General features: G+C 47.2%; 1 protein-coding gene across 3 annotated transcripts; it reads right to left on the reverse strand.

The window, feature by feature from the left end:
* Positions 1-13,087: 13,087 nt before the first annotated feature.
* PSMD4 (proteasome 26S subunit, non-ATPase 4) lies at positions 13,088-26,645 on the reverse strand. 3 transcript variants are annotated; one of them, XM_010387195.2, is made up of 10 exons: positions 26,542-26,645; positions 18,446-18,586; positions 16,529-16,643; positions 15,656-15,742; positions 15,341-15,409; positions 14,966-15,181; positions 14,467-14,575; positions 14,138-14,269; positions 13,989-14,056; positions 13,088-13,394 (listed from the first exon to the last, which is right to left on the reverse strand). In XM_010387195.2, exons 1-10 carry the CDS (start codon positions 26,634-26,636, stop codon positions 13,224-13,226), a joined length of 1,203 nt encoding a protein of 400 aa, XP_010385497.1. In that variant the 5' UTR covers positions 26,637-26,645; the 3' UTR covers positions 13,088-13,223. The 3 variants fall into 3 exon arrangements, with proteins under 3 accessions (XP_010385497.1, XP_010385496.1, XP_010385498.1); XM_010387194.2 differs by having other exon boundaries at positions 14,458-14,575; XM_010387196.2 differs by having other exon boundaries at positions 14,458-14,575; positions 26,515-26,566.
* Positions 26,646-27,047: the final 402 nt, after the last annotated feature.

Consider the following 27,047-nt stretch of genomic DNA (forward strand, 5'->3'; position numbering starts at 1 on the left):
AGCCACCACATCTACCCTATTTATTTATTTATTTATTTATTTATTTATTTATTTATTTATTTATTTTGAGATGGAGTTTCACTCTTGTTGCCCAGGCTGGAGTACAGTGGTGCGATCTTGGCTAACTGCAACCTCAGCTTCCCAGGTTCAAGCGATTCTCCTGCCTCAGCCTCCCAAGTAGCTGGGACTACAGGTGTGCGCCATGATGCCCAGCTAATTTTGTATTTTTGGTAGAGATGGGGTTTCACTGTGTTGGTCAGGTTGGTCTGACCTCAGGTGATCCACCCACCTTGGCCTCCCAAAGTGCTGGGAATACAGGCATGAGACACCACACCCAGCCCACCTGGCCTATTTATTCAATTTATTTAACAAACAGGGTCTTGCTGTGTCACCCAGGCTGGAGTTCAGTGGTGTCATCATAGCTCACTGTAACCTTGAACTCCTGGACTCAAGCAATTATCCCGCTCAGCCTTCTGAGTAGCTGGGACTATAGGTGTGTGTGACCACATCTGACTAATTAAAATATATATGTGTGTATATATAGTTTGTAGAGACAAGGTCTCCTTATGTTGCCCAGGCTGTCTCAAACTCCTGGGCTTAAGCTATCCTCCTGCCTCAGCCTCCCAAAGCACTGGGATTACAGGCGTGAGCCACTGTCCATACTCTTTCATTTTCTAGGACAAAAACTACAAACTGTGGACCTATGGGTTGAGCCTAGACTGCATACATATATTTTTTAAATTTGAAGATCATCCCTTCCCAGCATTATAGTAAATGCAACAACATTGAAATCCCACTTGGTACCACTGTGCCTTAATATGCTAGATAAAATATTTTAAATATCTTTGCTTCAGATTTTAAAACATATATTTCAATATTCTGAAAAATTTTAAACACATAAAAGTAAACAGAAAAGTATGAGCCTCCAGGTAATCATCAGCCAGCTCCAGCAATTGTCAAATCAGGGCCAATATTATTTTATCTGTACTCTGCCCACTCACCCCTTATTATTATGAAAAAATGGAACAAATTAAAACCGTGTGCTATCTGATACAGCACAACGAGAATAACACCATCACTGTGCTATCCCTGCCAATGATGCATAACCTGAATCCGACATCAGACAAATCCAGATTAAGGGGCAATTCAAAATAACTGTCTGGGGCCAGTTATTTTACAGGTTTATGCCTGTAATCCCAGCACTCTAGGAGTCCAAGGCAGGCGGATCACTTGAGGTCAGGAGTTCGAGACCAGCCTGGCCAACATGGTGAAACCCTGGCTGTACTAAAAATACAAAAATTAGCCAGGCATGGTGGCGGGCACCTGTATTCCCAGCTACTCAGAAGGCTGAGGCAGGAGAATCGCATGAACCCAGGAGTCAGTTTGCAGTGAGCCAAGACCACGCCACTACACTCCAGCCTGGGCAATAGAGCGGGACTCCGTCATAAAACAAAATAAAAAATAAATAAATAAATAACTGGACTGTAATGTTCTAAAGTGTCAGGGTCTGGCCGGGCACAGTGGCTCACGCCTGTAATCCCAGCACTTTAGGAGGCCAAAGCGGGCAGATCACCTGAGGTCAGCAGTTCGAGACCAGCCTGGACAACATGGTGAAACCCTGACTCTACTAAAAATACAGAAGATAGCTGGACATGTGGCAGGTGCCTGTAATCCCAGCTACTCAGGAGGCTGAGACGGGAGAATCACTTGAACCCAGGAGATGGAGGTTGCAGTGAGCCAAGATGGTGCCACTGCACTCCAGCCTGGGCAACAGAGCAAGACTGTCTCAAAAATAAATAAATAGGCCGGGTGCAGTGGCTCATGCCTGTAATCCTAGCGCTTTGGGAGGTCGAGGCTTGCGGATCACAAGGTCAGGAGATCGAGACCATCCTGGCTAACACAGTAAAACCCCATCTCTACTAAAAATACAAAAAACTTAGCCGGGCATGGTGGCGGTCCTCTGTAGTCCCAGTTACTCGGGAGGCTGAGGCAGGAGAATGGTGTGAACCCAGGAGGCGGAGCTTGCAGTGAGCCAAGATCGCGCCACTGCACTCCAGCCTGGGCGACAGAGCGAGACTCTGTCTCAAAAAATAAATGAATAAATAAATAAAATAGGCCGGGCGCAGTGGCTCAAGCCTGTAATCCCAACGCTTTGGGAGGCCGAGATGGGTGGATCACGAGGTCAGGAGAGTGAGACCATCCTGGCTAACACGGTGAAACCTCGTCCATACTAAAAAAATACAAAAAACTAGCCGGGCATGGTGGCGGGCGCCTATAGTCCCAGCTACTTGGGAGGCTGAGGTAGGAGAATGGCGTAAACCCGGGAGTCGGAGCTTGCAGTGAGCTGAGATCCGGCCACTGCACTCCAGCCTGGGCGACAGAGCGAGACTCCATCTCAAAAAATAAATAAATAAAATAAAATAAAATAAAATAAAAATAAAGTGTCAGGGTCATAAAAATCAAGGAAAGATCAGGAACTTTTCTGGGTTAAAGGAATTTAGAAAGATGTGACAGTTAAATGCAACATGAGATTCTAAACTGTATTTTTTTCCTTTCTTTGCTATAAATGCCATTATTGGGCTAGTTGATAAATCTGAGGATTAGATGGTGGTAATATAACAGTGCTAATTTTCTGATTTGTGTGATTGTCTTCTAGTTATGTAATGGAATGTCTTTTTTTTCTAGGAAATATATACTAAAGTATTCAGGGATAATGAGCAATTAAGTTGGCAACTTACCCTCAGATGATTCAGGGGGAAAAAAGTCTTTTGGACTATACATGCAACTTTTATGTAAGTTTGACATCACTTCAAAAGAAAAAAAGGCAAAGCACGGTGCAATGCGCTTGTAATCTCAGCTACTCGAGAGGCTGAAGTGGGAAGGATTGCTTGAGTCCAGGAGTTGGAGGCTGCAGTGAAGCATGATTGCATCACTGCACTCCAGCCTGGGCAATAGAGCAAGACCCCAACTCTCAAAAAAGAGTTAGTGGCTAATAGTACTATGAAATTGATGAGACATTAGTCTTCAGTTTCAGGAATCCCAACAAATCCCAAGCATGACATATGAAAATAAATCTATACCCAGACACATTATATTGAAAGTGTAGAACATCAGAAACAAAGATACTATAATCATTTATCAGCTCAGGAGAAAAAAAAAAGACTTACAAAGAAATAGCAATTAGAGGCTGGGCATGGTGCCATGTGCCTATAGTCCCAGCTACTTGGGAGGCTGAGGCATGAGAATCACTTGAGCCCAGGAGATGGAGGTTGCAGTGAGCCAAGATCACGCCACTGTACTCCAGCCTGGGTGACAGAGAGACTCCATCTCAAAAAAATAAAAATAAAAGTAAAAATAGCAATTAGATTGATACCTGACTTCTGTACAGCAACAGTGAAAACCCAACAGTAGAATTATATCATCAATGTGCTGGGAGAATATATTCATAGATTCAAATTTCTATATCTAATATATTTATGTATGAAGATGAAACAAGGACATTTTACACAAACAAAAACTGAGAAAGTTGACTACCAACATATCTTCACTAAAAGAACTATAGGATTTAGGCCAGGTGTGGTGGCTCATGCCTGTAATCCCAGCACTTTGGGGAGGCTGAGGCAGGCAGATCACTTGAGGCCAGAAGCTCGAGACCAGCCTGGCCAACATGGTGAAACCCATCTCTACTAAAAATACAAAAAAATTAGCTGGGTGTGGTGGTGCACACCTGTAGTTCCAGCTACTCAGGATACTGAGACAGCAGAATCACTTGAACCCAGGAGGCAGAGGTTGCAGGTTGCAATGAGCCAAGATTATTCCACTGCGCTCTAGCTTGGGTGACAGAGACTCTGTCTCAAAAAAAAAAAAAAATAGGATTTACTTCCAGAAAAATAAAAATTATCCCAGAATGGTTTGTGAAGCAATAATTGGTGAGAAAAAGATTAGCAGATTTGTGGGTAAAGCTACATCAACATTGCTTATATGAGATACTAGTGATAGTATCTGGCCAGGCGTGTTGGCTCACACCCGTAATCCCAACAGTTTGGGAGGCCGAGTTGGGCGGATTACTTGAGGTCAGGAGTTCGAGACCCACCTGGCCAACATAGTGAAACCCCATCTCTACTAAAAAATACAAAAATTAGCCACGCAGGGTGGGTTAGAATAACATTCTCAAAGAAAACTGGAGGCTTGGCCGGGTGCAGTGGCTCACACCTGTAATCCCAGTGCTTTGGGAGGCCAAGGCAGGCGGATCTGCTGAGGAGTTCGAGATCAGCCTGGCTACCATGGTGAAATCCTGTCTCTACTAAAAATACAAAATTAGCAGGGTGCGGTGGCAGGCGCCTGTAATCCCAGCTACTCAGGGCTGTAATCCCAGCTACTCAGGAGGCTGAGGCGGGAGAATCACTTGAACCGGGGAGGCAGAGGCTGCAGTGAGCCAAGATCATGCCACTGCATTCCAGCCTGGGTGATAGAGTGAGACTCTGTCTCAAAAAAAAAAAAAAGAAAAAAGAAAAATAACTAGAGGGGTTAAAAGTAAAAGAATAGAAAAACATATATGCCAGGGAAACACTAACCACAAAACAGAGTTGGTATAGCTGTGTTAATATTAGATTAAATAAAATTTAAGACTAAAAGTATTAACTAGTCATGAAGAGTTACTACATTGTTATGTTTCCATTCACTAGGAAGATGCAGTAATTAAACCTGTATGTTAATAATTCAGCTTCAAACTTTTTTTTTTTTTTGAGACAGAGTCTCACTCTGTCACCAGGCTGGAGTGCAGTGGCACCATCTTGGCTCACTGCAACCTCCACCTCTTCAGTTCAAGTGATTCTCCTGCCTCAGCCTCCCGGGTAGCCAGGACTACAGGCACATGCCACCACACCCAGCTGATTTTTGTATTTTTAGTAGAGATGGGGTTTCACCATGTTGGCCAGGATGGTCTTGATCTGGACCTCATGATCCACCGGCCTCAGACTCCCAAAGTGCTGGGATTATAATCATGAGCCACTGTACCTGGCCCCCTCAAACTCTTTTTTTTTTTTTTTTTTTAGATAGGGTGCACTTTGGCCGGGCGCGGTGGCTCAAGCCTGTAATCCCAGCACTTTGGGAGGCCGAGACGGGTGGATCACGAGGTCAGGAGATCGAGACCATCTTGGCTAACACGGTGAAACCCCATCTCTACTAAAAACAAAAACAACAAAAAAAGATAGGGTGCACTGGCATCATCATGGCTCACTGCAGCCTCAAATTCCTTGGCTTGGCCGGGCGCGGTGGCTCAAGCCTGTAATCCCAGCACTTTGGGAGGCCGAGACGGGCGGATCACGAGGTCAGGAGATCGAGACCATCCTGGCTAACATGGTGAAACCCCGTCTCTGCTAAAAAATACAAAAAACTAGCCGGGCGAGGTGGCAGGCGCCTGTAGTCCCAGCTATTCGGGAGGCTGAGGCAGGAGAATGACGTAAACCCGGGAGGCAGAGCTTGCAGTGAGCCGAGATCTGGCCATTGCACTCCAGCCTGGGCGACAGAGCAAGACTCCGTCTCAAAAAAAAAAAAAAAAAAAAAAAAAAAAAAATTCCTTGGCTTAAGCAGTCCCTCCCACCTTGGCCTCCTGAGTAACTAGGACTAGTGGTGCATGCCACAATGCCCAGCTAATTGTTATATCATTATTGTTATTTTTTGTCTCTGTAGAGGCAGGGAGACAAGGAGAGCACCAGAAGGTAAAAATAAAAATAAAAATTAAAGAAGGTCAAGCAGCTGGCATATGCTCCCTTTAATTCTTTCAATCATTTTCTCCTCTCCCCTTCCTATTTATTTCCTGTCTAGAACACAGGCCTGATGGTTAAAGGATCTTGTGATCTTGTGATTTTTCAGGCAAATTGAGAAAGCCAAAGCATTTTTTTTCTGAGGCAGGTTCTCACTGTGTCACCCAGGCTAGAATGCAGCAGCACGTTCGAGGCTCACTGCAGCCTCAACCTCCCAGGCTCAAGGGATCCTCCCAGATCCTCCCACCTCAACCTTCCAAGTAGCTAGGACTAGCATGAGCCACTGTGCCCGGCCAAACACAGGCCTTTAAGGATGGCAGAGCAGGGAGAAAAACAGAGGTCTTCAAGGATGCAAAGCAGCCTGGGAACCTGATGAATTCCTGGGGACACTAGATGAGCCCTGGACTGCCTGCATCCAGATTTCATTACCTTGAGAGAAAAATTAACTTCCATCTTGTTTAAGTCTCTGTTACTTCTAGTCTCTGTTACAAACATAAATGCAATTCCAAGTCGATTCATAATTAGTACTGCAAGTAAGTAGTCAAGTAAGAGTATCTAAGACCAGCCCGGCCAGCATGGCAAAATCCTGTCTCTACTAAAAAATACAAAAATTAGCCGGGCGTGGTGGCAGGCACCTGTAATCTGGCTACTCGGGAGGCTGAGGCAGGAAGAATTGCTTGAACCTGGGAGGCAGAGGTTGCAGTGAGCCGAGATCGAACTACTGCACTCCAGCCTGGGCAACAGAGGAGACTCTGTCTCAAAATAAATAATTAATTAAAAATAAATAAATTAGCTGGTTCATGGAATGAATGAATGAATAAATAAATAAGCCGGGCATGGTGGTGCCTGCCTGTAGGTCTCAGCTACTTGGGAGGCTGAGGTGGGAGGATTGCTTAAACCTGGGAGGTCAAGGTTGCGGTAAGCTGTGATCATGCCACTGCACTCCAGCCCTGGGGACAGAGTGAGACCCTATCTCAAAAAATAAAATAAAATAGGGGTCGGGCATATGGCTCATGACTGTAATCTATGATCCCAGCACTTTGGGAGGCCGAGGTGGGCGGATTGCTTTGAGCTCAGGAGTTCGAGACCAGCTGGGGCAACACAGGCAAAACCCCGTCTCTACTAAAAATACAAAAATTAGCTGGGCGTGGTGTCACATGCTACTCAGGTGGCTGAGGCAGGAGGATCATTTGAAACCAGGAGGCAGAGGCTGCAGTAAGCCGAGATTGCGCTACTGCCTTCCAGCCTGGGCAACAAAGTGAGACCCTGTCTCAAAAACAAAACCAAAAACAAACAAAAATAAATAAAATCTGGCATTGGCTTAGGAAAAGTGGGTTAGGCAGTTATCAGGAATGATATACCCAGTACAGGCTGGAAAGCTGGTAACCCTTAGTACCTGCGAAGCACTTAGTCAGATAGTTCCCTATTTTGCCTTACAAAGCAGTTAAGGCTGGATGTAGTGGCACACGCCTGTAATCCCAGAACTCTGGGAGGTCGAGGCAGGCGGATTGCTTGAACCCAGGGGTTTGAGACCAGCCTGGGCAACATAGCAAACCCCATCTCTACAAAAAATACAAAAATTAGCTGGGTGTGGTGGCATCTGTCTGTGGTCCCAGCTATTCAGGAGGCTGAAGTGGGAGGATCACTTGAGCCCACAAGGCAGAAGTTGCAGTGAGCCAGGATCACACCACTGCACTCCAGCCTGGGTGACAGAATGAGACCCTGTCTCAAAAGAAAAGGAAGGCTGGGCGCAGTGGCTCACGCCTGTAATCCCAGCACTTTGGGAGGCCGAGGCAGGTGGATCACCTGAGGTCAGGAGTTTGAGACCAGCCTGACATGGTGAAACCCTGTCTCTACTAAAAAATACACTTCTGTGTGCACTTCTGTCCTTAAGACTCAGCTCAAACTCCAACACAACCAGAAAAACCTTTCACCATCTTGTTACACACACATAACCACCTTTAATTTTCACAACCACCTTATGAGTTAGAGGAATTAGGTAATTGAACTTAAGGAAGAGTTTCTAGTTATATGTCGTGAATTGAGCTTATCTCGGCTCACCCTAGAAATCACATCAAAATAAGAGTAAAGAAGTGAAAAAGGCCAGGCATGGTGGCATGTGCCCATAGTCCCAGCTACTAGGGAGGCTAAGGTGGGAGGATCACCTGAGCCTGGGAGGCCAGGGCTGCAGTGAGCCATGATGGCACAACTGCTCTGCAGCCTGGGCAACAAAGTGAGACCCTGTCTCAAAAAATATCCGGGCGTAGTGTCTCACGCCTGTCATCCCAGCACTTTGGGAGGCCAAGGATCATGAGGTCAGGAGATCAAGACCATCCTGGCTAACACGGTGAAACCCCGTCTTTACTAAAAATACAAAAAATTAGCCGGGCGTAGTGATGGGCACCTGTAGTCCCAGCTACTCGGGAGAATGAGGCAGGAAAATGGCGTGAACCCGGGAGGCGGAGCTTGCAGTGATCTGAGATCGAACCACTGCACTCCAGCCCGGGCGACAGAGCGAGACTCTGTCTCAAAAAAATAAATAAATAAAAATAAGTAAACAAAAACTAAGACATGAAAAAGCACAAGGACAAAGAGAAGACTACAGCAAATGAGAGATTTAGTTTGATAAATGGAAAGCCAGATGTGCAAGATAACCGACTTAAGTTTGGGGATTTTTCCGTTCTGCTCATAATGTAGGGAGTGAAGAGCCAATAAAGAACGAAATAATCAGTCTTAGAACCGAAAGGCTCAGGCACAGAGAAGTCCTTGGTCCTCTGAAAGCAGGGGAAGGAGGACTGGAAAATTCCTTTTTGGAGATGACTGACTCAGGAGAAGCCGACAGGAACTCAAAGGCTGCTCTCTCCGTCCTTACTCCCAGGGAAGCCCACATATGACAGTCTCTGTGCACCCCATCCATGGAGTTTCCAGGCAGCTCTCTCTTAAATGGGGACAGACAGCCAAGAATCATCTGAGAGCTGAAGGCAGTCTCCAACATAAAAAGAAGCCAAAAGAGGAGGAGCCCAGAGAGTAACAGATAATGAAGGGACCAGAAGAAAATACCCTAAAACTGCAATTACTATCCGTAGAAATTAAGATTGGCCAGGCGCGGTGGCTCACGCCTGCAATCCCAGCACTTTGGGAGGCCGAGGCAGGTGTAGATCATGAAGTCAGGAGTTCAAGACCAACTTGGTCAAGATGGTGAAACTCTGTCTCTACTAAAAATACAAAAATTAGCCAGGTATGGTGACATATGCCTGTAGTCCCAGCTACTCGGGAGGCTAGGGCACAAGAATCACTTGAATCCAGGAGGCAGAGGTTGCAGTTAGCTGAGATCATGCCACTGCACTCCAGCCTGGGCGACAGAATGAGACTCTGTATCAAAAAAATATATGTATACAAGAGAAGATACTGCACCCATGATACAAAAACAGGATGCTTTTTTTGTTTTTTGGGACAGTCTTGCTCTGTTGCCCAGGCTAGAGTACAGTAACGTGACCACTGCTCATTGCAGCCTGGACCCCTGAGCTCAAGTGATACTCCCACCTCAGCCTCATGAGTAGCTAGAACTATAGGTGCACTGCACCACAACCAGCTAATTTGTTTTTTGTTTTTAATTAAGAAAATGTGGGGGAATGGGGTCTTGCCATGTTCCCCAGGCTGTTCTTGAACTCCTGGGCTCAAGTGATCCTCCCACCTCAGCCTCCCAAAGTGTGGGATTACAAGCATGAGCTACCACACCCAGCCCTAGTTTCTTAATAATACCCCCTGAAAACTAGAATACAGGCCATGGGAGAGGTGGCACACGCCTGTAATCCCAGCACTTTGGGAGGCCGAGGTGAGCGGATCACTTAGGGTTAGGAGTTCCAGACCAGCCTGGGCAATGTGGTGAAACCCCATCTCTACAAAAAATACAAAGTCCAGATGGGCGTTGTGGCATGCACCTGTAGTCCCATATAGTTGAGATAGTGAGGCAAGAGGATTGCTTGAGCCTCGGAGGTAGCGGCGGCAAGTCAGCCTGAGCCGTGTTCCTGCCACTGCATTGCAGCCTGAATGACAAAGTGAGATCCTGTCTCAACACCAACAAACAAGATTCCTCTGGATGCTGAAACATTGAGAAAAATAAAAACAAACAAAAAGAAAACTGAAAACAATGAGGCAATGCCTTCAAAATCTAAAGAAACATTATTTTAAATGTAGAATTCTTTTTTTTTTTTTTTTGAGGCGGAGTCTCGCTCTGTCGCCCGGACTGGAGTGCAGTGGCCGGATCTCAGCTCACTGCAAGCTCCGCCTCCCGGGTTCACGCCATTCTCCTGCCTCAGCCTCCCGCCATTCTCCTGCCTCAGCCTCCCAAGTAGCTGGGAATACAGGCGCCCGCCACCTCGCCCGGCTAGTTTTTGTATTTTTAGTAGAGACGGGGTTTCACCGTGTTAGCCAGTATGGTCTCGATCTCCTGACCTCGTGATCCGACCGTCTCGGCCTCCCAAAGTGCTGGGATTACAGGCTTGAGCCACCGCGCCCGGCCTAAATGTAGAATTCTATACTCTGCCAAGATGTTTTCAGGCATACACAAAATAAACTTGCTGTGCGCCTTTCTCAGGAAGCTACTGGATGACAAATTCTGCTAAAACAGAGGATGAAACAAAGGAAAACCAAAACATGGCATCCAGGAAATAAGTGATTCCCAGGATGAAGGTGTAGGGAAGGGCCAGAACTGCAACTTTGCAGCAGGTTTAGGACAACCAATCCACATTGGAGCAAGCTCAGGAGGCCATCACATGAGGTTAACAGGTTACCTACTGTATTTGACCAATTTGAGAGGAGGTTTCTATTTCTGACAGTAAAAGAATAAAAACAAAAACAATGCTGGGTGTGGTGGTTCACGCCTGTAATTCCAGCACTTTGGGAGGCTGAGGTGGGCAGACTGTTTGAGCTCACGAGTTTGAGACCAGTGTAGGTAACCTGGCGAAACCATGTCTCTACAAAAAAAAATATAAAAATTAGTCAGGCATTGTAGTCCCAGCACTTCAGGAGGCCAAGGCAGGCAGATCACAAGGTCAGGAGTTCAAGACCAGCCTGGCCAAGATGGTGAAACCCCGTCTCTACTAAAAATACAAAAATTAGACGGGCATGGTGGCACATGCCTGTAATCCCAGCTACTTGGGAGGCTGAGGCAGCAGAATCGCTTGAACCCGGGAGGCAGAGGTTGCAGTGAGCAGAGATCATGCCATTGCACTCCAGCCTGGGCAACAAGAGCGAAACTCTGCCTCCAAAACAACAAAAAATAAATTATAATATTCTATAGTAAATAGTATAGATAATGGCTAAAATGGAAAAATTAAGAAATAGCCATATAAGTTCATTCTTTGGGAATAAGGAAGTAAGTACAGGAAGAGCTAGCTAAAGAAGTTAAATTACTTCTGGGAGTAGGCCTCAACACTGCAGAGGGTTGGGGCAGGACCCTACCAATTTTTATTACAAATCTAACTTTTAAAACTGTATAGGCCAGGCACGGTGGCTCATACCTATAATCCCAGCACTTTGGGAGGCCAATGTGGGAGGATCACTTGAGCCCAGTTCAAGACCAACCTGGGAAACAGACCCCATCTCTATAAAAAAATTAAAAATTAGCCTGACATGGTGGTACACACCTATAGTCCCAGCTACTTGGGAGGCTGAGGCATGAGAATCGCTTGAGCCTGGGAGGCAGAGGTTGCAGTGAGCCAAGACAGTGCCACTGCACTCCAGCCTGGGCGACAGTGTGAGACTCCATCTCAGAAAAAAAAAAAAAAATTAGCTGGGTGTGGTAGTGTGTCCCTTAGTCCCAGCTACGCAGGAGACTGAGGCAGGAGGATCCTTTAGGCTAGGAGGTTAAGGCTACAGTGAACTATGATCACATCACTGCACCCCAGCCTGGGTGACAGAGCACAGACTTTAAAATTTAAAAAAATATACTTTTTTTTTTTGAGACAAGAGTCTCCGTCACCCAGGCTGGAATGCAGTGGCACGATCTCGGCTCACTGCAACCTCCGCCTCCCGGGTTCAAGCAATTCTCCTGCCTCAGCCTCCTGAGTAGCTGGGATTATAGGCGTGTGCCACCATGCCCAGCTAATTTTTTTTTTTTTTTTGTATTTTTAGTAGAGACAGTTTCACCATATTGGTCAGACTGGTCTTGAACTCCTGACATTGTGATCTGCCCACCTTGGCCTCCCAAAGTGCTGGGATTACAGGCGTGAGCCACCACACCCAGCCAAAAAAAAAATACTTAAAAAAAAAATTATAAAGGGAATAGATGTTCCTTGTGAAATATTTAAACAGTATGATATAAAGTCTCAAGGTAAGGTTACTTGTAGTGTGGATTTGATGCGTGTACACTGAGAGGAAAACGCCAGGAGGGTGTTTAGGACAGCAGATATTCGGGAAACAGCATAACTGATGCAGGGAGGTGCTGGCGGGAGGGAGGGAGCCAGAGCTTCCTGCCTCAAGGCCTTGACTCTGTAAAGATGTCAGGCTTCTGTTGAGAGTAATGGGGGAGTAGAGGAAGGTATAGTAGTTGCTACAAGGAACTGACTTGCAGGGCTGACCAGGGTCACTGAAGGCAGCGAGCAATGGGAAACTACTGTTTGGTGGTGACTCAACTGGTGAGACAAGTCTGAGACAAGTCTGGATTTTGATCCTGGTTCTACCTCTTCATTAGCTAAATATCCTTGGCCAAATAACCTAAACTTGCTGAACCTTAGAAGTACACATGAAAGCCGGGTGCGGTGGCTCAAGCCTGTAATCCCAGCACTTTGGGAGGCCGAGACGGGCGGATCACAAGGTCAGGAGATCGAGACCATCCTGGCGAACACAGTGAAACCCCGTCTCTACTAAAAATACAAAAAACTAGCCAGGTGACGAGGCGGGCGCCTGTAGTCCCAGCTACTTGGGAGGCTGAGGCAGGAGAATGGCGGGAACCCGGGAGGCGGAGCTTGCAGTGAGCTGAGATCCGGCCACTGCACTCCAGCCTGGGCGACAGAGCAAGACTCCGCCTCAAAAAAAAAAAAAAAAAAAAAAAGAAGTACACATGAAAAAACTGAAAAGGTTGAGTGCCATTCCACGCTTGGGGTTCAGCTGTGTCAGAGTGCAGAGTAAAAGTTATTGGCAAGAAGGTGGTTTAAACAAGGTCTTCGTTCATTAGAAATGGAAACATGGCTCCTGGGCCTGTAATCCCGGCACATTAGGAGGCCCAGATAGGTGGAAAGAGAGACATGGAGAACTCCACAAGGAAGGCTCTCCTTTAGGCCAGGTGCTCCTCCCCTCTCTCAGACTCAAAACCATCACTATTTGAAGCAAGAAAGGAAAAAAAGTTGCCAAGCTTTATTTAGGCTGTAATGGTTACAGATAACACACATCTAACCCTATATTCCGTGCTTCCCATGCAGTCCCCTGAGCAGGCTCAGCTACCCTTTCCCTCCAGTCTCACTTCTTGTCTTCCTCTTTCTTGTCCTTCTTGCCGTCCTTGGTGGCCTGGGAGGCCAGGGAGCCCATAGCATTTCGAATGGCTTCATTGTTGGGATCCACACCTGGGAGGTTCTCTAGGACACTCTGAAGGAACTCGGGGTCCTGCATCACGTCGTAATCATCCTCCTCCTGCAAACAGGCAGTGTGAGCTCAGGGGAGGGTGTGGAGCAGCAGGGAGTAAGCAGGTGTGAAGGACAGGAGCATGCCGCTGCTGGAGCTCCCCTGCCTTCTGACTGTGTGGGGATTCGGGCACCTCTGGCCGAGGTAAGGAAAGGACAAATCAGCAAAATCCTTTATATGGCATGAATGCAAACAGTTATTACTGACCAAATAGAGGAGGCGCCTGCTGAGAACTCTGTTAATTGAGCTCTGAGGAGAAAAACAGATTCCATCACACTGAGGTTTCCTGCTCTCAAGACACCCAGTTCTCCTTTTTCTTTTTCCCAGACCCTCTTTTCTCCCTCCTGGGTAGACATCCTGGAGAACTGCCCAGGCTGCTCCCACCAGCAAGGAAGGAAAATTACAGAACATGAGGACATTTCTCCAACTTTGCCCACTAGCATTGCTACCTTAGCAAGGTTTACATGTAAGAAAGGCATATCCATGTGTTTCCCTCTGCTCCTCAAAGGACTTAGCTATGGTAGAAATGCTCCCAGCCTCAGAGGGATGAGGATCTAAATTCAAAGACTTTAAACCTGACGGGGGGGCAGGTTTGGGTCTCACCTTGGCTGGCTCAGATGTGTCCATGGCTGAGCTGGCATCAATGTCTGCTGATTCCGCCTGGCCAAACTCTGAGGAAGAGAGGTCACTCTGTTCAGTTACATTTCTTCATCCCAGCCCTCTGCCTAGGCACCCCCCAGGCTCTGGCTCACCTGCTCCCTGCAGGGACATCTGCATGGCATAAGCAATCTGCTCTTCCTCAGTCATACTGCTTAGGTCAGGAAGCCCAGTGCGGCCAAACTCTTGCTGGCTGATGGTCATCTTCAGCAGGGCATCATCTGAGTCTGGGAAAAGGAAAAGAGGAGCAGGGTAGAACTGATGCCATATCCACACAGGCCAGCCTCCAAAGCCATTCCCTTAGCCCGGCCCTCCCACATATTCCTACTCTGTCAGACCTCTACACTCTCCCTGCAGTGCCTACACCCAGCTTTCAATGTTTAGCATCCCACAGTCCCAGGACTTCAGATTCCACCTCTTTCACCTTCAGTCCCAGTTGTAGCAATCCCAGCCTCAGCAGCAGAAGCTGCAGCTGCCCGCCGGGCCTCCTCCTCCTGCCGCTGCCGCTGCTCTTCCATAGATACACGAAGGGCCTGGTGAAGAGCAGGGCACAATCAGGGCTCCCCTGCCCTCACTCCTACAGGGAGCTGGGAAAGTCAGTTGGGGTGTAGGAAAGGAACATAAAGGTGCAGCTTCTGGTTTATCACACAGAGAAGCTGGAGGGATAAGCAGTGGTATGGGATTAAAAAGGACTTGGGAGAAGGCTTGGTTTTCATTAGGAGGAGTGAACAAGAAAGCGTCTGACATTGGTGCTCCTAGAGATCAGACAGAAGTATAGGGAAGAGGGGGCAAAAGGAGGTCTTGGAATATGAGGTACTGGGAGTGTCTAGGACTGTTCAGCCTAGTAGAAGCTCTGTGATGTGTGTGCCAGAAAAGAACAAAAAAGGGCCTTTGGGCTCTACCTGGGGTCAACATTTGCTCACCAAGGCCAGCTCAGGATCAGCACTGGGATCTACTCCAAATTCAAAGTCACTGGCACCAAGACCCAGCATGGCACCACCTTCGCCAGCCAAAATCGGAGAACTGATGAGAGCATCAGCCAAGCTGGGCCCAGGAGGCACTGTCACCAGATGAGAACCGGTTCCATCTTTGCCATTCAACGTGTTTACAAAGGCTGTCAGCTTTTCTGTGTTCACCTCCTGGTGAGGAAAGAACACAGGATGCCCTCCTTCAGGCCTTGCTCCCTGTTCTTTGCCATTTCCATACTACTCTGCTCCAGTGCCCGCACTCCTCAGGGTTAAGGACCATTCTGTTTATAACCAAATTAAGTCAATGCCCTCCAATCAGTCCCTACTCACCTCTTCCCCAAAATTGATAATGTCAACATTTACTTTCTCCTTCTTGAGGCGTTTAGCCAGTTTCACCAGCTGGGAAGAAGGGGAGAAAAATCAAGAAATCTGTTCCATACTCGAGGGGGGAAAGGACCTGCCACATAAAAGCATACAGAACTCTATTGACCTCCCCAAGGTCCTACAACAGAAAAACTGAATTCTCCACATTCACCTTTCCCCAAAGTGATGAGCCTGATGCCTCTGCCAGGTTCTCCTGAGGGATGAAAGACCTCAGTCCCAAACACTGGCTGCCCACATTCCCCAGCTGCCACTTGGACTCACATCCTTCTCATTGTCCTCCACGGGGCTTCCCACAAAGGCAATGATGCGCATCTTGTGATTCTTGCCCTGTCGGTGCTTCAGAGCCAGCTTGTAAAGGGAGAGGAAGTTCTCAGAGTCAATCAGAGAAATCACTCAGCTCTTTCCTCTGTCACTCGGTTCCGTTTTTCTTAGTTTCTTTCTACCTCAAGTATACCATCTACCATCACGCTCACACAAGATTTAACACCCCCAATTCCTCCCTTTTTGCTATGACTCTATGCATAAAGAAGGGAGGTTAATTCTCTTTTTTTTTTGAGATGGAGTCTCGCTCTGTCACCCAGGCTGGAGTGCAATGGCACGATCTCGGCTCACTGCAACCTCCACCTCCTGGGTTCCAGCGATTATCCTGCCTCAGCCTCCCGAGTACTGGCTAATTTTAATATTTTTAGTAAAGATGGAGTTTTACCACGTTGGGCAGACTGGTCTCAAACTCCTGACCTCAGGTGACCCTCCCAAAGTGCTGGGATTACAAGTGTGAGCCACCGTGCCCAGCCTTTTTTTTTTTTTTTTTTTTAAATAAAAAAAAAAGAGAAACACGGTCTCGCTATGTGCCCAGGTCTTAAACTGCTGGCCTTCAGCAATCCTCCTCCCTTGGCCTCCCAAACTGCTGGGATTACAAGCGTGAGCTACCACACCCAGCCTTAATTCTCAGTTCTAGGGAATTTTCCCTTCACAACCCTTAACTACCCTTGACTCATCCCCCATATACTTTCTATGCCAAGTTAACTTTCTCTTGCTCTGGTCCTAGCTCAGGAATCCAGGGGAGAAATGAGTATGATGGAGGCAGGACCTCAGAGCAGGGAGAAACAGTCCAGGGAACCCAGTAGGACTCACATGGGCCACGCGGATGCCAGTGCAGAAGGTGATCTTGCCCTTGGGTTGGACAGTGTGCAGCTTGGACAGGATACGGCCAGTGTCTGGGGTGAGTGTGGTCAGCACTTCACAGTCACTGGGATGTAGGAAAAGCATTTCAGTGAGTTCAGGTCAGCATAAGTACCTCTAAACTGTGTCTGAGTTTTCTTTTTTTTTTTTTTTTTTTTTTTTTTTTTTTTTTTTTTTTTTTTTTTTTTTGAGGCGGAGTCTCGCTCTGTCGCCCGGACTGGAGTGCAGTGGCCAGATCTCAGCTCACTGCAAGCTCCGCCTCCCGAGTTTACGCCATTCTCCTGCCTCAGCCTCCCGAGTAGCTGGGACTACAGGCGCCCGCCACTTCGCCCGGCTAGTTTTTGTATTTTTAGTAGAGACGGGGTTTCACCGTGTTAGCCAGGATGGTCTCGATCTCCTGACCTGGTGATCCGCCCGTCTCGGCCTCCCAAAGTGCTGGGATTACAGGCTTGAGCCACCGCGCCCGGCCGAGTTTTCTTTAGAGACCTGGATAATAACCACTATTTCTATTCTAACTGTGATCTCTATTCTTCTTTTTTATTTTTTGAGACAAAGTCTTGCTCTGTCACCTAGGCTGGAGTGCAGTGGCACAATCTTGGCTCACTGCAATCTCCGCCTCCTGGGTTCAAGTGATTCTCCTGCCTCAGTCTCCTGAATAGCTCGGATTACAGATGTGCACCACCATGCCCGGCTAATTTTTGTATTTTTAGTAGAGACAGGGTTTTGCCATGTTGGCCAGGCTGGTCTCGAACTCCTGACCTCAAGTGATCCGTCCGCCTTGGCCTCCCAAAATGCAGGGATTACAGGTGTGAGCCACTGTGCTTGGCCTCTATTCTTCTTCTTCTTTTTTTTTTTTTTTTTTTTTTTTAGAGACGGAGTCTCGCTCTGTCACCCTGGGCTGGAGTGCAGTGGCCGGATCTCAGCTCACTGCAAGCTCCGCCTCCTGGGTTCATGCCATTCTCCTGCCTCAGCCTCCCTATTCTTCTTAATCAAACATCTAGTATTTAATGGAAACCAAGCACAGAAATAATTAAGTGGTTGGCTTTGTAAGAAACCTGCCCTCTACTTCCAAATGTTTTCCCCTAACTCCTTTTAAAGGCTCACAGGGCCCTGAGAATCCACCAAAATAATGATGCTACTTTGTATCTCTCCTGTCTTCTCCACCTCCAGACCCATTTTCCCAGCTAACAGTATGTACACTGGAGTGGGACGCTACTCATTTAAGAATTATCAATTCCTAAAACAAAACACTTTTAGGGTAAAAGGATGTGTGATATATGCCTGGGGCTCTAATCCAAAAATTTCTTTTTTCTTTTTTTTTTTTTTTGAGATGGAGTCTCATTGTCGCCCACGCTGGTGTGCAGTGGTATAATCTTGGCTCACTGCAACCTCCGCCTCCCGGGTTCAAGCGATTCTCCTGCCTCAGGCTCCTGAGTAGCTGGGATTACAGGTACCCACCACCACGCCTGGCTAATTTTTGTATTTTTAGTAGAGACAGGGTTTTGCCGTTACCCAGGCTGGTCTCAAACTCCTGGGATTACAGGCGTGAGCCACTGTGCGCAGCCCAAAATCACTTTTCACTGACTTTAAAATATATTATGAAATTTCACCCCTTACCCTAGCCCTGCCCAATAAACAATAAAAAGAAACAGAAATTTCACCCCAGGAGATTTAGCTTCTGTACTGTATTAAATTAAATTAAACCAAGCAGGTTAATACAAAAAACAAGTTGCTATTAACATTTACACTAAAAAGTGAAGAAGGCCATCTAGGAAGGTGATGGGCAAAAGCAGCCTCAAGGAATCTACAGAAGAGTAGCATGTAACCACCACCCACCTACTGAGTCCCCTCCTCCTCTGTCCCTCATACTTAGCCAGTGTGATAAGGCCCACGTTGTTCTCAGGGTTGCTGCGAGTCTTTGAATGACAAACTATGTTGACAGCGTCCTGCTGGGCCTGCAGCCGGGTAGGTAGGAAGTCTCCATTCCGCATATACTCACTGTTGTCCACACTGTCAGATTAGGGTTGAAGGACAAGAGAGAAGAAATGTAGAAATTCTCCAAAACCTTCTCTCCAGTTCCAGGGGCCCCCTATAGCAGCAGCTCTCAGTCTTCATAGAATCACATGTAGCTTTTTTTTCCTTTTTTAAATATACAGATGATCAAGCCTTAGCCCACATTTATTGACTCAGAATAACCAATGAGGAATTTTTTTTTTTTTTTTTTTTTTTTGAGGCAGAGTCTTGCTCTGTCACTCAGGCGGAGTAGAGTGGTGCACTCATGGCTCACTGCAGCGTCCACCTCCTGGGCTCAAGTGATCCTCTCACCTCAGCCTCCCAAGTAGCTGGGATTATAGGTGCGAGCCACCATGCCCAGCTACCTTTTAAATTGTTTTGTAGAGACAGGGGTCTAAATATGTTGCCCAAGCTGGTCTTGAACTTCTGAGCTCAAGTGATCCTCCTGCCTCTACCTCCCCAAGTGCTGGGATAACAGGTATGAGCCACCTGTTATCTGTGTTTCAGATAATCACCTGTTTCACCTGTGCCCAGCCGAAAAAATTTTTAAATCTTTACAAAGTGATTCTGATGAGCTCCAAAGGTGGTGATCTACTGATGAACCACAGCACCTTCTTATAAGCTGTACTTAAGTGCTACTAAGCTTTGTCATGGATAATTTAACCCTCCCATTAAATGGCAGTAATCCAAATATAGGAAATGAAGAAGGTAACTTAAAAATATCTATAGTTGGGCGTGGTGGCTCACGTCTGTAATCCCAGCATTTTGGGAGGCCGAGGCGGGCAGATCACCTGAGGTCAGGAGCTCAAGACCAGCCTGACCAACATGTAGAAACCCTGTCTCTACTAAAAATTAAAAATTAGCTGGGCATGGTGGCACATGCCTGTAATCCCACCTACTTGGGAGGCTGAGACAGGAGAATCGCCTGAACCCAGAAGGTGGAGGTTGCGGTGATCACGCCATTGCACTGTAGCCTGGGCAACAAAAGCAAAACTTCGTCTCAAAAAAAAAAGAAAAAAAAATCTATAAAATAGGCTGGGCATGGTGGCTTATGCCTGCAATCCCAGCACTTTGGGAGGTGGAGGCGGGTATATCACTTGAAGTCAGGAGTTAGCGTCCAGTGTTGGGTAACATCGTGAAACCCCGTCTCTACTAAAAATACAATAATTAGCGAGGCGTGGTGGTACACACTTGTAGTCCCAGCTACTCAGGAGGCTGAGGCAGGAGAATTGCTTGAACCCGGGAGGCCAAGTTTGCAGTGAGTTGAGATCACGCCACTGCACTCCAGCCTGGGCGACAAAGTGAGACTCCGTCAAAAAAAAAAAAAAAATCTATAAAATAGGGCCAGGCGTGGTGGCTCACACCTGTAATCCCAGCACTTTGGGGGGCCCAGGCAGGCAGATCACTTGAGCTCAGGAGTTTGAGACCAGACTGGCAAACATGGTGAAACTCTGTCTCTACTAAAAAATATAAAAATTAGCCAGGGGTGGTAGCGGGCGCCTGTAATCCCAGCTACTCGGGTAACTGAGGCAGAAGAATCACTTGAACCCGAGAGGGGCAGGTTGCACTGAGCCAAGATCGTGCCACTACCTAAAAAAAAAAAAAAAAGTCTATAAAATAACACACTTGGCAGCACTGAGTGCAGAAAAGTACAATCCAATCATCTCATTAAATGCTTAACAGCTTCAACAGCTGAAGTGAATGGTAAAAATGAGGTTTTGTGGATGTGAAGTCTCACCTTAGATCCCTGCAACTTTTCATGATCTAAAAGGATCCAGATAATGTGACATATAATCTCGAGTTTCTCAAAGACCAAAAGAAGGCAGATAAGTGATGCAGTTATATAAGCTCCTATAAGGATCAATTCTTGATGACCTCTGAGGTCCCTAAGAGCTCTAATAGTTAAGGTTCTACCTGTGCTAATGGACGGAAGCAGTGCCCTAGATGAGATACCTCATTTCTTTCTTTTTTTTTCTTTCTTTCTTTTTTGAGACAGAGTTTCACTCTTGTTGCCCAGGCTGCAGTGCAATGGCACAATCTCGGCTCATCGCAACCTCCGCCTCCAAGGTTCAAGCAATTCTCCTCCCTCAGCCTCCCAAGTAGCTGGGATAACAGGCATGCACCACCACGCCCCGCTAATTTTGTATTTTTAGTAGAGGCAGGGTTTCTCCATGTTGGTCAGGCTGGTCTCGAACTCCCGACCTCAGATGATCCACCCATGTCAACCTACCAAAGTACTGGGATTATAGGTGTGAGCCACTGCACCTGGCCTTCATTTCTTTTTAAAATTTTATCTATTTTTTAGGCTGGGCATGGTGGCTCACGTCTGTAATCCCAGCACTTTGGGAGGCCGAGAAGGGAGAATCGCTTGAGTCCAGGAGTTGGAGAACAGCCTGGACGACATAGGGAGACCCGGTCTCTATAAAAAAAAATTTTCATTTATTTTTCATTTTACAGAGATGCTCACTTTGTTGCCCAGGCTAGTCACAAACTCCTAGACTCATGCAGTCCGCCTGCCTTGGCCTCCCAAAGTGCTGGGATTACAGGTGTGAGCCACAGCACCTGGCCAAGACATCTCATTTCTATCGGCAAGAAAAATTGGAGCTTGGGGCAATTTTTTTTCTTTAGTATGCTTTGTCTGGCAATAAATCAAAAATGGTAAAGAGAGGTAATTAAGAAGGTACTGAAAAACAAGTATTAATAGAAAAGGGAATACAGGTTGAGTACACCTAATCAGAAACTACTGAGATCCAAAATGCCCCAAATCAGAAAGTTTTTGAGTGCTGACATGATGTTCAAAGGAAATTATCACTGGAGCACTTCAGACCTCCAGATTAGGAATACTCCCCTGGTTAAATATAATGTAAATATTCCAAAATCTGACAAAAATCCAAAATCCGAAACACATCTGGTCCTAGCCATTTCAGATAGGGAATACTCAACCTGTCTAGGATAGTGTTGAGGCACAGTTTCAAGCGCAGGCACAGGTTCAAACACAGTCATAGCTCACTGTAGCCTCAACCTTCCAGGCTCAATAGATCTTCCCACTTCAGCCTCTCGAGTAGCTGGGACCACAGGCATGCATCACCACACCGGCTAATTTTTGTATTTTCAGTAGAGACAGGGTTTCTCCACGTTGGCCAGGTTGGTTTTGAGCTCCTGACCTCAGATGATCCGCCCGCCTCAGCCTGTCAAAGTGCTGGGATTACAGGTGTGAGCCACCGCACCTGGCCATTTCACATATTTTTTGAGACAGGATCTTGCTGTGTCACCCAGGCTGGAGAGCAGTGGTGAAATCACAGCTCACTGTAACCTCAAACTCCTGGGCTTAACCCCTCCTCCTGCCTCAGCCTCCTAAGTAGCTGGGATTACCGCCAAAACCTTTATTTTAAAAGAGAATACAGGCTGAGTGTAATGGCTCATGCCTATAATCCCAGCACTTAGGGAGGCCAAGGAGGGAGGCTCTCCTGAGCCGCCCAAGAATTTAAGACCAGCCTGATCAATATGGCAAAACCCTCTCTCTACAAAAAATACAAAAATTAGCTGGGCATGGTGGTGTGTGCCTATAGCCCCAGCTATTCAGGAGGCTGAGGCAGGAGGATCAATTGAGCCCAGGAGGTCGAGGTTGCAGTGAGCCAAGATCACACCACTGCACTCCACCCTAGGTGACAGAATGAGACCCTGTCTCCCAAAAAAAAAAAAAAAAGCACACTCAAAAAGGGTAATACAATGGCACATGTGTAGGGCAGTCACATCAACAGCAGGTTCCCCATGATGCCCCACATGGGGCCAAGAACTATGTGCATACTGCCGGGAGTGGTGACTCACGCCTGTAAACCCAGCACTTTGGAAGGCTGAGAAGGGCGGATCACCAGGTCAGGAGTTCGAGACCAGTCTGACCAACATGGAGCAACCCTGTCTCTACTAAAAATACAAAATTAGCGGTGCATGGTGGCACATGCCTGTAATCCCAGCTACTAGGGAGGGTGAGGCAGGAGAATCGCTTGAACCTGGGAGGTGGAGGCTGCGGTGAGCCAAGATCGCGCCATTGCACTGCAGCCTAGGCAACAAGAGCGAGACTCCGTCTCAAAAAAAAAAAAAAAAAAAAAAGAACTATGTGCATACTGCCACAAAAATAATAAAATATCTTGGCTGGACGTGGTGGCTCACGCCTGTAATCTCAGCACTCTGAGAGGCTGAGGCGGGCGGATCACCTGAGGTCAGGTGTTCGAGATCAGCCTGACCAATATGATGAAACCCCATCTCTACTAAAAATACAGAAAAAAAATTACCCGGGCATGGTGGCAGGCGCCTGTAATCCCAGCTACTCGGAAGGCTGGGACAGGAGAATCGCTTGAACCCGGGAGGCGGAGGTTGCAGTGAGCCAAGATGGCACCACTGCACTCCAGCCTGGGCAACAAGAGCGAGACTCCATCTCAGAAAAACAAACAAAACAAACATACAAAAAAAAAAACCTAGGAATACAACTAACCAGGGAGATAAAAGATCTCTACAATGAGAATTACAAAATACTGCTCAAATAAAGAAGATACAAACAAGTGGAAAAACATCCCACGCTCATGAATAGGAAGAATCAGTATCATTAAAATGGCCATACTGCCAGGAATGGTGGCTCACACCTGTAATTCAAGCACTTTGGGAGGCTGAGGTGGGCAGATCACTTTAGGCCAGGAGCTCAAGAGCAGCCTGGCCAACATGGCCAAACCCCATCTTTGCTAAAAATACAAAAAATAAGCCAGGTATGGTGGCAGGTGCTTGGAATCCTAGCTACTTGGAAGGCTGAGGCACAATAATCACTTGAACCTGGGATGCGGAGGTTGCAGTGAGCTGAGATCACACCACTGCACTCCAGCCTGGGCGACAGAACAAGACTCTGTCTTATAAATAAATAAATAAATAAATAAGCCATACTGCCCAAAGCAATTTACAGATTCAATGCTACTCCTATCAAACTACCAAGGACATTCTTCAAAGAACTAGAAAAAACTATTTGAAAATTCATATGGAACCAACAAAGAGCCAGAAAAGTCAAGGCAATCCTAAGCTAAAAGAACAAAGCTGGAGGCCGGGCGCGGTGGCTCAAGCCTGTAATCCCAGCACTTTGGGAGGCCGAGACGGGCGGATCACGAGGTCAGGAGATCGCAGACCATCCTGGATAACACGGTGAAACCCCGTCTCTACTAAAAAATACAAAAAGCTAGCCGGGCGAGGTAGGCGGGCGTCTGTAGTCCCAGCTACTTGGGAGGCTGAGGCAGGAGAATGGCGTAAACCTGGGAGGCGGAGCTTGCAGTGAGCTGAGATCCGGCCACTGCACTCCAGCCCGGGCGACAGAGCGAGACTCCGTCTCAAAAAAAAAAAAAAAAAAAAAAAAAAAAAAAAAAAAAAAAGAACAAAGCTGGAGGCAACTTTACCCAACTTCAAACTACTACTACAGGACTACAATAACCAAAACCACACGGTATTGGTACAAAAACAGGCACAGAAACCAATGGGACAGAATAGACAGTCTAGAAATAAGGCTGCACACCTATGACCATCTGCTCTTGGACAAAGCTGACAAAAGCAGTGAGGAGAAAGAGTCCCTATTCAATAACTGGTACTGGGATAACTGGCAAGCCATATGCAGAAGATTGAAGATGGACCCCTTTCTTACACAATACACAAAAATTAACTGAAGATGGATTAAAGAATTACTGTAAAACTCAAAACTATAAAAATTCTGGAAGATGGGCCGGGCACAGTAGCTCATGCCTGTAATCCCAGCACTTTGGTAGGCTGAGGCGGGTGGATCACCTGAGGTCGGGAGTTTGGGACCAGCCTGACCAACATGGAGAAACCCTGTCTCTACTAAAAACACAAAATTAGCTGGGTGTGGTGGCACATGCCTGTAATCCCAGCTACTCCGGAGGCTAAGGCATGAGAATCGCTTGAACCCGGGAGGTGGAGGTTGCGGTGAGCCGAAGGTTGCAGTGAGCCGAGATTATGCCATTGCGCTCCAGCCTGGGCAGTAAGAGCCAAAAAAAAAAAAAAAAAGTGGGCAAAGGAGCCAGGCATGGTGGCTCAACACCTATATTCCCTGAACTTTGGGAGGCTGAGGCGGGTGGATCATCTGAGCTCAAGAGTTTGAGACCAGCCTGGCCAACATGATGAAATCCCGTCTCTACTAAAAATACAAAAAATTAGCTGGGCGTGGTGGTGGACACCTGTAATCCCAGTTACTCAGGAGGCTGAGGCAGGAGAATCACTTGAACCCAGGAGGCGGAGGTTGCAGTGAGCTGAGATGGCACCACTGCATTCAACCTGGGCAAGAAGGGCAAAACTCCATCTCAAAAAGGAAAAAAAAAAGTGGGCAAAGGACATAAACAGACATCAGATACTTTACATTTATTTATTTATTTGAGAGGGAGTCTCACTCAGTCGCCCAGGCTAGAGTGTGGTGGCACCATCTCGGCTCACTGCAACCTCCACCTCTGGGGTTCAAACGATTCTCCCACCTCAGCCTCCGAAGTAGCTGGGACTGCAGGCGCCCACCACCGCGCCTGGCTAAATTTTGTATTTTTAGTAAAAACAGGGTTTCACCATGTTGGCCAGGCTAGTCAGGAACTCCTGACCTCAGGTGATACACCCACTTCGGCCTTCCAAAGTGCTGGGATTACAGACCTGAGCCAGCGCGCCTGGCCACTTTTCAAAAGAAGACATACTATACGGCCAACAAGCATATGAAAAAAACCTCAGTATCACTGATCATTAGAGAAATGCAAATAAATCAAAACCACAATGAGATACCACCTAACACCAGTCAGAATGGCTATCCTAAAAAGTCAAAAAATAACAGAAGCTGGCAAGGTTGCGAGAAAAGAGAACACTGGTATACCGTTGGTGCAAGTGTAAATTAGTTCAATCATTGAGAATCACTTGAACCCAGGAGGCGGAGGCTGCAGTTAGCCGGACTGGGCCACTACACTCCAGTTCGGGCGACAGAGCGAGACCGTCTCAAAAAAAAATTATTCATCGTTTATCTGAAATTCAAATTTCACTGGGCATCCTGTATGTTACCTGGCAACGCTATGCTCCCCCCAAAAACTAAAAAGACGAAATCTCATAAGTGTCTGTCTCACCCAATTGGTGATTTGTGTTCGTCAACTATTCTGTATTACATTCAATGATTACAGGTAGAAGGAACTCTTGAAATCCTGCAAAAATTTATGTGCTCCCCATCTAATGTGACTCCTGATAGGTACTCAGCCCAAGCCTGAGACTGGCGAAGACAGCTACCTCACCGGATAAAGCCTTTGTGTCAGACAGCCCTGGGTTTAAATCCTGACTCCACCACTTAACTAGCTGTGTGATTTTGGACAAATGACTTAAAATCGCTGAGACTCGGTATCCTGAACCGTAAAATGGAGAGATAATTTACCTTAAGGTGTGGTTGTGAGGTTTAAGTGAGATAAACAAAATGACTGATACATAAAAAGCAATCTGTAAATGGTACCTTTGAAGATGACACAGGGAAAGGTAATGAAGTTAGAGACGAGGGAATGGGGAGAGGAAGGGATTAATAATCTATTTTCCTAATAGACATTATTTTGCGAAGAAAGGAGGGCAGAAAACTATTACGATGAGTCCGAGAAGCAGAACTGTGGCTAAGGACAGACCCGGGGTGCTTTAGAGAAGACGGCGCTAGAACAGAGAAAGGCAGCAGGAATGACCGGTCAATGACCGTCCCCCTGGGGGTGAGAGGGGTAACCAGGGACTGTCTGCCACTCCACGGCCCCGGGATGACTCAGGGACTCCAGCGGGCTCCTAACCTCCGGGCCCAGGGCCGCCTCTCGCCCATGAGTCCCCGGCCCCCACCCCAGGCCCGCCCTGCCTTGGCGCCACACGCGCCCGGGACCCAGCTGTACCCCTCCTGCCCCGAGGTAGCTCCTCACCACACCATAGTGCTTTCCAACACCATCTTGCCACCTTCCTCCCTCCCGACCGGTTCTCCGGGACGGCCTAACAACAACTCCTCCAATTGGCCCATCGCTCTTCACCAATCACAGACCTCGGCTTGGCCAGCAGCTTCCGCCTCCGTCCCCCGTGTTGCGTTCTGGGAGTTGTAGGCGCCGCCAAACAAATGGGCTTCTTGTGGGTAGTTGAAGGGAATTGCGGTAACACAAAAAACAGGATCTAGCCTCTACTTTCCCTGCCATTGCAGTTAGTTGGGGTTTCCCGCTGGCCGGATCTCAGAGGAGCTATGGAGGAACCTTTGAAAGTGCTGTGTCGGTTCCAGCTTCGTCATTTTTAAAAAGTACCGGGATCGGCCGAGCGCGGTGGCTCACGCCTGTTATCCTAGCACTTTGGGAGGCCAAGGCGGGCGGATCAGGAAGTCAGGAGTTCGAGACCAGCCTGACCAGCATGGTGAAACCCTGTATCTACCAAAAATACAAAAAAT

This window comes from Rhinopithecus roxellana, chromosome 8 (genome assembly GCF_007565055.1).
Source record: "Rhinopithecus roxellana isolate Shanxi Qingling chromosome 8, ASM756505v1, whole genome shotgun sequence".
In the NCBI taxonomy this organism is placed as follows: Eukaryota; Metazoa; Chordata; class Mammalia; order Primates; family Cercopithecidae; genus Rhinopithecus; species Rhinopithecus roxellana.

Excerpts from the sequence above, each read along its gene's own strand:
- PSMD4 (XM_010387194.2), bottom strand. The coding sequence starts at position 26,636 with ATGGGCCAATTGGAGGAGTTGTTGTTAGGCCGTCCCGGAGAACCGGTC. Across the intron at positions 15,410-15,655 it reads TGGAGGACAATGAGAAGGAT|CTGGTGAAACTGGCTAAACG; the intron begins GTGAGTCCAAGT and ends CCTTCTTCCCAG. Across the intron at positions 14,057-14,137 it reads GATGTCCCTGCAGGGAGCAG|AGTTTGGCCAGGCGGAATCA; the intron begins GTGAGCCAGAGC and ends TCTCTTCCTCAG.